Genomic DNA, 10,826 nt, shown 5'->3' on the forward strand with positions numbered 1-10,826 from the left:
AAAATTGATGTACTGCGTCGGTTCATATTGCAATATATCAATATATCAATATCAATATTATCGCCCATGTAAATATACACACACACACACACACACACACACACACACACACACACACACATATATATATATATATATATATATATATATATATATATATATATATATATATATATATATATATATATATATATATATATATATATATATATACATATATACATATATATTTAAATAAATATATTGTTGTCGTGTTGTAGTGTTAAGTTGTGGATTTTAGCCAATTAGAATTCAGCTAACTTGTGTCGCCAGGCTGTATGTAATCTGCCTTTGCCAGAAGCCAGGGCATTTGCATCAACACGGCTTCTGCGCAAGCGTAGATGGATATTAGAGCAGGCGTATACTTAACAGAGAGCTGTAATAGCCAATCTAGTCATAAGATCGCCATCTAGAGGCCTCACATTGAACGTGAGTGGATACTCACTGCAGGAAGGTGGCGCAATGCTCAAAAACCAAGCTTCACTGTATTGGCTTTGGCTGATTGTGCCACCAGGGGCACTAACCCTGGCAAACAGTTCTGCTGGGAATTCCTTTTGTTTGCAAAGGATCGATTAGGTGTTAGGAGCTACACTGGATTTGCAAATTTCAATTGTTTAACCAAGGTAGCAACGAGACACAAAGCATGGCTGAAAATACGCGCTCCGGTGCTTTCAAAAACTTATGGCGACACCCAAGTGGATATACAGTATTGTACATCTCAGTTCGAAGGTAAAGAGAGCTCTTCATTGCGCTACGTTGCTTTTAAAAAACTTTTGGGAACACCTGAGTGGTTACACTGCACATCTCAGTGCCAAGAGAAAGAGCATGAAGAGGTAAAGAAAATCCGGGAGATGTTAAAAAGACTGATGGATTGTGACCGCGGTTTGTTTTGGTGCAAGCCTTTTCTTTTTTTCATTTTTAATATGTTTATTATTTTATTTCATTCATATTCAATTAGTAGTAGAGAAATAAAATATTCTTTTTGTATTCAACTGCGATTTGTATTTTGGACTTCATCACATTTCATGGATATTTATTTTAAATATATTTTTTTATAGTTTTGACAGCATCACGTAAAATGACAAGTTGTAATGGCTGATGCTGGTTTATTGACGTTTAAAAGTTCCTGAAAATAGCTTGCGTAGCCCAGTAATGCGTACGTGTGCGCATGAGGGGTATTTATTCGAGTTTGACATCACAGATGGTGTATGTGTGAAAGGCACGGACCACCACTGAATTTTGCAAACCCCCTGGAGGAAAGAGCAATCATTTCGCGCCACCCCTACTTACTACGCCGACCATAAATAAGATTATCTATAAAAATTGTACGAGAACGCTTAAAACTGTATCCTTTTTAACACACAAATGAAAAGGCAATACAAACAGAATTTCAACGATTTTTTTTCACAGCATTTATACAGGTTAAAAAGTTTATCTAAAAAAGTGCATCAAAGTGCCTGAAAAAAAACTTGATTTGGAGAATCAGGATGTTTGAGTAAGTCTAAGCATTTTATCACAGATAATAACGGTGTTTCATAAGTAAAAAAGAAAAAGCTTGGGAACTGCTTAGGAGCGATTTGATTCCTCCGAAACGGGTGGATTCTGGCAGGTAATCGGTTCTGTAAGGTTTTCTAATTTAATTACCAAAATGATGTACTGTACTATAAATAAAACACAAAAATGCCCATTATCAGTTGGTTCTCTCTTTTTATTATGCTTATTCTTGTAGATTCAGGTATCAGGAGCAGCATCCTGCAGGCCCCTTAAGCAGGTCAAAGAGCTTTTTGACAGACTAAAATCAGAGCATGTTTGTGGCCATCACTCATTTTGTTTTGTCTGCGTTAACTTAAGACAAAAGCACGCACATTTCCATTGCTTCATTGTCAAATGCCCTTGTGTTTTACAACACAACATGTTAACTTCTGGCCAACAGCAGCCAAACACGATTTACCCTGCTTCTTCATACACACATGCACACGCGCAAACACACACACAAGCACGCAGATTCAGTCAGATGAGAAATGTTAGGAAATGTGTCGAAATACCTAACTGGCTTCTCGGTACCCTCAATAATTTGGAAAGATGAATTCTATAAATCATTTCAACTCTTCGCAATTAAAGATGTACTTGAAATTTGCTGAGGTTCTTCTGATCGTGACCGGAATATAATTATTTTTTCCTTTAGATCGGTCATTTCAGTTTCACCTCAAAATAGCTGGGAAATCACAAGGAGAAAACATCATTCAATGTAGCCACCGCAACAAGCTGAAAGGCAAAACGAGCCAGGAGGAACATTAAGCAATTTAAGTGCTTGATGCTAAATATTGTCATTTTCTCTTTTTGTGTGAGGAGCAGCTCATGCAGAAACATTCACAAGTTGGATTGCAACAGTTCTAGACATGAAGAGAGGAGTGGACAGTAAACCCAATTTAGGGAAACATATAAATATTGACAAACAGTAGAATATAGTTGTTTGGAAGGTAACTTTCTCATATATATATATATATATATATATATATATATATATATATATATATATATATATATATATATATACACACACTTTTTTCTTTATATGTAAATCAAGTGTAACTACAACAATAATAGCAGCATCTCTAATTTTAAATGTTAATTTAATTCATGGTTTTTTTTTTTTTGGGGGGGGGGCTCTATTCACTAACTGAAGGAGTTAACAGGAGCTGAGCTCAAGACACCTGAAAAGAATTGCGGGATTGCACGTGTTTTATGAGACACAGACAGGCCGCAATGGTGGGCAGGGGGAGCTGCCTTCCTGTTGACTCGTTAGGACTCTGATGGCTCCCTCTGCACCTACTGGGGTTAAGGACCCCATTGCAGGTGCTGCCCCCTCGTGGATGGCGGCGGATGAGATGCCATCTTCGTTGTACAGGCGCTTGATATCGTCGTAGAAGTCGTCCACTTCCATTTCCTCCACCTTAAGATGGAATGTGGATATTAAAAAAAAAACAAGCCATACAATTATCTTTTTAATGTTATACAAATCAAACTGACTTGATCATACAACATTTTAACCCGTGGGGAAAATTTTGGCCCAAATCAAGCGGCTAAAATATTGCATAGTGTGTCAAAACATGCCGACTTTCAATACGCTGTCCCTTCTAATTGACTGCAAACAGGAGGTACACCCAGCATATGTCAAATTTAGCCCATGTCGGGCTCATTTACTGCCATTAAAAAAAAGCAATATTGTCCATTTTGGACATATTGAAAACCCAATGTTTTATCATGCATTTCCCACAATTTTCACATTAATCCTTTCAACGGCAACTCACGAACAGGGTGCAATAGAAATTTTTGTGTTGACCACAATACCATTGGACCACTAGCGGACCACTTATGACATTTGCAAGCCATGTAATGACTTCAAAGAGTGGCTTAGCCTGACTCCCATAATGCAAAGTTCTTGTAGTTGACAAAAGGCTTCAATCCAGGAACTAAACGTTGCAGGAAAGCTTTTATTTTGCTGCAGAAAAGCGTTTTATTTCTTGCAATGCCAAGACTATATCTGCATATTCCCATCTGCGAAAAGTGTAGCATTGAATAGAATTGAACTTTTTTTTCCCTACAAAATGAAAATTATTCTAAACAAAAACAGCCTCTGAATAAATATACATATTTATGGATAGGGCTGATGCCACTGAATAATTTGTGGAGTGGAAAGTCAAAATATATTTAAATTTGACGATGTTATGACCCTTTGAAAGCCAGCCAAAGTTAGGTGATAATAAGGCATGCAGAATGAGGTAAGCTTGGGTTACCTTGCGCTTTGTTGAGGCCTTACAGCGCATGGTGACTTTGTGCAGGCGGTTGAGGTGACAAAACAACTTGGGAGGAGAGAGGAGCGCAGGGAGGCTGCTGGGGTTGGCTGTGGGCGGGGCGGCTATGCAGCGCTGCTGGTGCCCCTCCTCTACTGCAGCTGCCGGTATGAAAGACTCAATGAAGGAGGTGATGCTCCCTGAAGACAACAGGCAAAATAAGTAGGTGGACTGACTAACACTATTTTTCTTTTAACATTCATGAAAAGAACGAGTGTTTGAAATCTGAGGTTGAACATTTGAATGCCATATAAAGTGACTTAGTTTTGCATTGGACTAGGCACAGGATTTCCTTGTTTACCGCTATGTATACATATCGTCCAATGCTGCATGTGTAATGATGTCGGATTGTATACCTAGAGAGTCTTGGCCTGGAGGATGCAAGCTGGTTTGGCTCTGAAGGGGTTGGTAGATGTAGACAGTGTTTGGAGGCAGGGATGCCCTTGGTGCGGAAAGACTACTTGCAACCAGCTCTCGACCCCGAATCAATTCTGAGGTGTTGATCTAAGAAAAGGCAAACATAGAACAAAATAAAGATGGATTTTTCATACACAAAATACAAACATTTACTCTCATTTGACCCGTAACCACAATAATTAGCACATTTTGTACAATCCAATGCAACTGATACATTGGAACCAGATGTTTGATCCCCAAACCTAATTTCATGATCAACATCGAATTACATTACTATTAATATTTTTGACTGACACAATGAAAAAAGCAACAGTACCTGCGCCTTCCTTAGCAGTTCGATGGTGAGTGCCAGCCAGTCGGGGCAACTGGTTTCCAGCTCCAGGCTGATCAGGGCCAAGGCCAGCATGGATCCTTTCAGCTACGAGAGACAAAAGGAACAAGATTATACAGAAGATGCTTAAGTTCAACATTTAAAAAAAAAAAAAAAAAAAACAAGGATTAAGTATAGGATCCAAGGTCATTTACGTATATGTATAATATATATGATTTAATGGGCTCTTAAAATGTTTCAATTGTACACATTAACACGTTATAATGTATTATAAACACAGTGAAATATAAATGATGTGATCAAGAAAGATATGGTTGGTGTTGGCTGTGATAATTTGGTTCTTTTTTTTCATGTAGCGAGTCTTAACGTTATCTTCAGAGTGCCTCTTTGTTTGGGAGAGTGTGCGCTTAAAACATATTTTAAAAAGTGCTCCTCATGTCTTACATTGCCTGTTACATTGCCATAAATCCACACTGGTCAGGCCCCAAGTTGAAGTATTCACTCATTTTGTACCTGAAGGAGTGAGTGATCACCCAAGCAGCGGTAAAGTCGTCGTGTGAGCAGGGCAAGATGCTGGGAGCAATTCAGTCCACGCAAAGAGTCCAAAAACCCAGAACAACTTGACAACACCATTGCATGGAACTACGGAATGAATAAGATCAATGAGACATATTATAGAAATATTATTATCAAACAGCATGTCAGAAATGACGACACTAAAACAGGCTAAATTAACATGAAAATAGAATCCTAATAAAGGTTTTTCACAACTGTACCTAAAAATGAAACTGAACAAAAAAAAAAAAGAAAAAAGAACGTTATGGGTGCACAGTATTCATGATATCGACAGTGACTTCTTTTTGCCAGCAGATGTCACTAAAAACCGTTCATAAAATGTACAACTAAAACTTTGTATACTTTAAGGTGGAGAATACCTGAGCTCAGAGGACACATTTCGTTTTTAAAAGGCAGACGAGTGTTAAGTCATAAATGCTTCGTTGATGAGGTTAGGATTAGATAAAAAAATATAAGTCACGGTTAATATTTGAAAAAATAGAAACTCAGATTTTTTAATTCAAGTAATTATTCAGATTTTAATGTTAGTTTAGTTCAAATTTATTGACCAATCATTATTTTGCATAGATGGACCACATGGCTGATTTATTCATGCAGTAGAATTCAGTTTTTTTCAAATTTGACTCGCTCTTATTTTGCTTGTGGATATACATTGGATATGCATGCGATGCACCTGTAGATAGAACTCTCATCTGCACCAATGTGACCTACACATCAAGTCCAATATAATCTTTGTGAGTTTGTGAATCAGCAAAGTTTTTTGATGTTAAAGTGTTGTATGCACAGCAGTTATATGATGTCAGTTTTAGTAGACTTATTACTTAATACTTATTTAGTAGACTTTAGTAGAAAAATTGTAAAATTAGTGATTATGAATTTGCTTCAATACATATGAAAGCTTGCAATGAAGAAATGCTTTGCTGTGAGATTAATTGCACTGCTTGCAATGAAACAATGTTTGCTATGATTAGGTTGCCATCTCGAACTTCGCCTTGGGAAGGACGATCAGCCTGATCAAGCTTGGGTCCTGTCAATGTCACATTACTTGTTATCTACAAAATATCTTGCCACACTATAATCATACACAGAAATAGAAAGACAAGTGTACCGAGTTCCCCCCTTGTTGGTCTTAGGGCGGGAACCTTCACGTAAACTAGGGACTTCCAAAAAAACATAAAAAGAGAGGGTTCAGAGACTGTGTGGCTTAGGAGTTTTTTGTTTTTTTTGTGCACGCAATTCAATGTCGTGCTTTGTGTACTGCGTTACTGTATTCAAATGAGACCTTGCATCTGTTTTGTAATGCGGATGAACATTAAAAAGAAGAAAAAAACGGATACCCAAAAAATCTCAACTGGGTGAATATTAATAAATGCAGTATTTTTGTATTATTTAAAACAAATACATTCACTTATTATTTAATGAAATCAATGAGTGTAAAATGAATAAATACTCTTAAAAACATGGTCCTGGAACCAAGCCACATTTGATGCAACGAACTACTTACTAATGATAGTTTCTCTGATAGCTCCAAATGTTTTGATTGCATTGGTTTCTAAGGCAAGCCTCAGCTTCATACTGTGCTTTCAAAAGTCATCAACAAAGCACAAAAGGTTCATTTGGGTAAATTAGACCAATAACACAGATTACTGACTAATTACAGTGCATTCCTAAATCCCCAAAGCCCTTCACATGAGGTCCTGGATTTATAACGGCATCAACATACAACGTTTGAGATTACCAAGGATGCACAATCAGGTTAGGGGGAAAAAAAAATCTTAAAAAAAAAAAAAAAAAGAAGAAAAAGCTATGCTTTAGATGAGGGGTGCTCAATGCGTCAATAATGGTCGACCAGTCAATCGCTAATGTAGTAATGGTATATCGCATGACATTACACATTTAAAAAAAAACAACGGACACAGGCACCAAACAAAGGGGCCTACAGATTACTGCAAATGCCCACGTGTAACCGGTTACATATTGTATAATATTAATTTCACCATTTGTAATTATGTTTTTATTAGGACTAAGAATGCATTTTTCCTTCTATTATTTATACCTGGGTATTTTTCACATGACAATGATGCAGCGGAATGATTGAGAGATGTCTTTCTACGTGCGTGTGCCCTTGCCATTTTCATTGTCCATGTGACTAATAAGCTTACAATGTTCTCCCTACATTCTCAGTGATTAAAGGAATAAACCTCAGTTACAGTAGTTGGGCTGCTATGAAGATGAATTCATTGTGGTTTTGGGCTTGAGTTGTACTTGCTAGGTTGGCTAATATAGCTAATATTCCCTAAAAGGTTTGGGTACTCTTTAACAATCATGGAAAATAATTATTTTTCACAGTAATATTTATGTAATAATGACCTTACTATTGGGGTAATGTGTTAAAGTCAAGGATGCACAATAGTTGTTAGTATTAAGACAATGAATGCTATTGTAAAGCATGAACAGTTGGGACTTAAATGTAAATAAAATCACTTGTGAGATTGTGTGCATTTGCAAAGACGTACAATATGCAGGAAGTCCAGCGGTGTGGCATTGTGCAGATCCCAGTTAAGTTTGTCAAGGATGATTCTTTCCATCCTTAGGATTTCTGATGGAGAACAGTCACAACTGCTGGACACAACCAACTCCCGCAGAGAGGGCACACACTGGGAGACACACACATGCGCATGACTTCATAACCTTCCATTGTCTATGGTAAACGTTTGTGTTAATAATGTGCTTGCATTTACCTCATCCTCTTCACAGGTCTTGACAGCCAGGAAGAAAGAGGCAATCGCGATGCAGCGGAGGTACTTTGGACGAGCCTGAAGGCAAAGAATGAATTCAAACACATAAGGGTTTCTTTTTTTATTAAATAAAGATCACCTATATCATTTTATATGATACAGATCCATGTTCGGGTTGACTTTCCCATACCTTTGTAATGTCAATTGAATGATTCTGAACCATAAACTCATTAACTGTTTTAAATAACTTTTTAAAATGTTTCACCTTTAATTTAAAAATGTAACTGGTGCTAAACAAGGAAGAAAACAAATTTCAGGTGCACATTCCATTCTCCTTTCATTGCCAACATTATCTGCTTTTTAAACTTGCTGATATTGCAATGGTGGCTCGTGCTTTGCATTTTCTTACCTTGATAGAAGCGAGGAAGCGGTCCAGAATACTAACAGCTAACACCAGAGTCTCTGGGTACAGGTGCAGTCTGCCATGGAGGTCTGTCAGCCAGCACACGGCCTTGTCTCGCTGAATCGGGGAGATATCTGTATCCTGCGAAGAAAATACAGAAAAACAACTTACAACCTTGATGCACCCTGTCAAGGATTTGCTTTTGTCCTTTGGATAATACATATCTTTTTGTTCTTGTAGGGAAAAAAATAAAATAAACATAAATAAATACATAGATATGAAGATTAAAAACAACCTTGGAAGGCATCATATTAGTGTTAGCTAATCATACTGCTACCACAACTCAAATTGTTAGGCTATGTTTACACTACGGTCTCAGTGGCCACAGCAGCCTCATGGCATGTCACTGTGGACTGTGTATACACCTTTTTACAACAGAATGATAGGTTTGTCTTGAGATAAACAATCCCAGATTACACTTAGCAGGTACATTTATAGCGGTGTGCACAATGAGATGAGATCATTAATAGTTGAGCATTTGGACTGTGACATTTTTGCTCTGTTTTGCGGCAAAATTCTTTATGTAAATTTATGCGCAGTGGTGCAATAAAAGTTGGTACACACTGGTAGATAGAGAGGTTGAGGTGGCATTAAGAAATAGAACAAGGTCAAAGAAAAAAATACATGGTTTTATTTAATGACATTATTGTTGCTGTTGTTGCTAGGTCGGGATAAGGAGCCACTTAAGTTTGTCAAATCTTGTTAGTAGGCCGAAGTTCTGACCTGTGAGGAGGGCTTCTTTGGCACGTAGACCCTCCACATCTTGGCTTCCCTAGACATGGCCTTTTCTAGAAGAAAAGTCAGCCTGTTGACTAACCGGGGTTCGGAGAACTTCATTCCTTCTCACCCTGGTTAAGCCTGCCTCCCCACTGGATACAGCTACCTGCATGAAAAAATAACTTCATTTAATTCGTGGTTGGTATAAATTCATTTAAAGTATAAACCCCCACTGGATCCAGCCACCTGCATAAACAACTTATGTTGGTATAAATTCATATATAAAGTACTGCATGCGTGCGTACGCGATAGATAGATAGATAGATAGATAGATAGATAGATAGATAGATAGATAGATAGATAGATAGATAGATAGATAGATAGATAGATAGATAGATAGATAGATAGATTCTATCTATCTATCTACATAGAATATCTATCATTCAATCAATCATTGTAACCCTGTAGCTTGTTACAATTTTAAAAAAATACATTGTTGACCTGACAGTCCTTTGCGTAACAAGCGTTATGAAAAGAATGACACATTTTGGAGGATATCATTGTGTCAAATCTTCTATTCCGTGGAATTCAATAGGCTAATGGCAGTTTCCGTAAAGCGAGTTAGCTTGTTGACCTGGCGACGCAGATAAGCTAAAACTTAATTCGACGTGTAACTACAAATTCGTGTAAGAGATATACATTATGGGTAAACCTCGAATCATCGGTGATGGTTGGCAAATAAAGTACGTTCGCTATGACAACCGTGCTAAATACATAGTACGGCCATTTAAATAGCTGCCAAGTGTCCAGGAAGTAGACGGGGCCCTTAGCCTTACCTCCCCTGCGAAGCGGAGAAAACCACGGTTGGATTTCATCCGGTCCGCTCTGTTCCGAGATAAATAAAGTCGGGGAAATCGGGGAGTCGCTTTGTTCGCTTAGTCATCCATCTTGGCTTCGTTTGGGGGATGTTCTTGTAAAATATAAAAAAAAATAAAGTTGGGTGAAGTAGACAGCTTGTGTCCACTTCCGAAGAGGGGACTGGGGGAAGAGAGAAGGAAACAAACCCCGCCTACTTCTTGGCCCAGGCCAAGGGGAGAAAAAACAAAAACCTCCGTGAGTTTGGGACATGTTTTTAAAAGATGTTTCAGTATTTTATTACATTTTAAAGCTTTCCCCTCCTTACTTAGCTGGATTATGAGTACAGAAATTTCGAAACTCATTATTATTTGTGGAATATTCGCGTAGTCAATAGTAAATCCATGACGTACCTTCTGAAACGTTTTTTTGTTTGTACATTTCGAAGGTATGTTTCTAAACTACGTTGTATTTTTGTGCTTTCACTGTGCCTGTCTGTGGCCATCACAAACCACAGCACAGAAAATTGGAGACGCAACATTACGCACAGAACTACATTTTTTTTCTAGCTCTACCCCAAAACCCTTACGTAATGCCTTGTTTTGCGTCGGGACTCTGTCAGGCCAAGAGCCAATCAAAGAAGTCTATTTTGGGCGGACTATTTGAACGTGACAAAGTGAAACTCGTTGATTGGCTGATACAAAAGTCAATCTCAAATCAGTCGTGTTTTGTTCAAGGTCGGTGGTATCAATGCCAGCGACAATCTTCGTATAGGTGATAATATACTCATATTATCAAGTACTGTACTACCATCTTATGACTGTTATGGTGTAAGC

At 37.8% G+C, this 10,826-nt stretch overlaps 1 protein-coding gene across 2 annotated transcripts; it reads right to left on the reverse strand.

Moving 5' to 3' along the window:
• Window positions 1–1,726: 1,726 nt before the first annotated feature.
• On the reverse strand, window positions 1,727–10,197 carry ccni (cyclin I). Of its 2 annotated transcripts, none has more exons than XM_088435677.1 (10): window positions 9,972–10,197; window positions 9,142–9,301; window positions 8,365–8,499; window positions 7,959–8,033; window positions 7,734–7,874; window positions 5,155–5,283; window positions 4,627–4,728; window positions 4,250–4,397; window positions 3,837–3,994; window positions 1,727–2,992 (listed from the first exon to the last, which is right to left on the reverse strand). In XM_088435677.1, the coding sequence occupies exons 2-10, from the start codon at window positions 9,253–9,255 to the stop codon at window positions 2,783–2,785; spliced, it is 1,212 nt and encodes a 403-aa protein (XP_088291803.1). In that variant the 5' UTR covers window positions 9,256–9,301; window positions 9,972–10,197; the 3' UTR covers window positions 1,727–2,782. The 2 variants fall into 2 exon arrangements, with proteins under 2 accessions (XP_088291803.1, XP_088291802.1); XM_088435676.1 differs by having other exon boundaries at window positions 3,837–4,033; window positions 9,972–10,195.
• Window positions 10,198–10,826: the final 629 nt, after the last annotated feature.

This window comes from Hippichthys cyanospilos, chromosome 15 (genome assembly GCF_059441005.1).
Source record: "Hippichthys cyanospilos isolate Australia breed blue-spotted pipefish chromosome 15, RoL_Hcya_1.0, whole genome shotgun sequence".
NCBI classification, from domain to species: Eukaryota; Metazoa; Chordata; class Actinopteri; order Syngnathiformes; family Syngnathidae; genus Hippichthys; species Hippichthys cyanospilos.

Bases quoted from the DNA above. Each gene is read 5' to 3' on its own strand.
- ccni (XM_088435676.1), bottom strand. From the start codon at position 9,255: ATGAAGTTCTCCGAACCCCGGTTAGTCAACAGGCTGACTTTTCTTCTA. The intron at 8,500-9,141 runs GTCAGAACTTCG...TTTTCTTCGCAG, and splicing joins CAAAGAAGCCCTCCTCACAG to GATACAGATATCTCCCCGAT. The intron at 4,398-4,626 runs GTACTGTTGCTT...GCCTTTTCTTAG, and splicing joins AACTGCTAAGGAAGGCGCAG to ATCAACACCTCAGAATTGAT.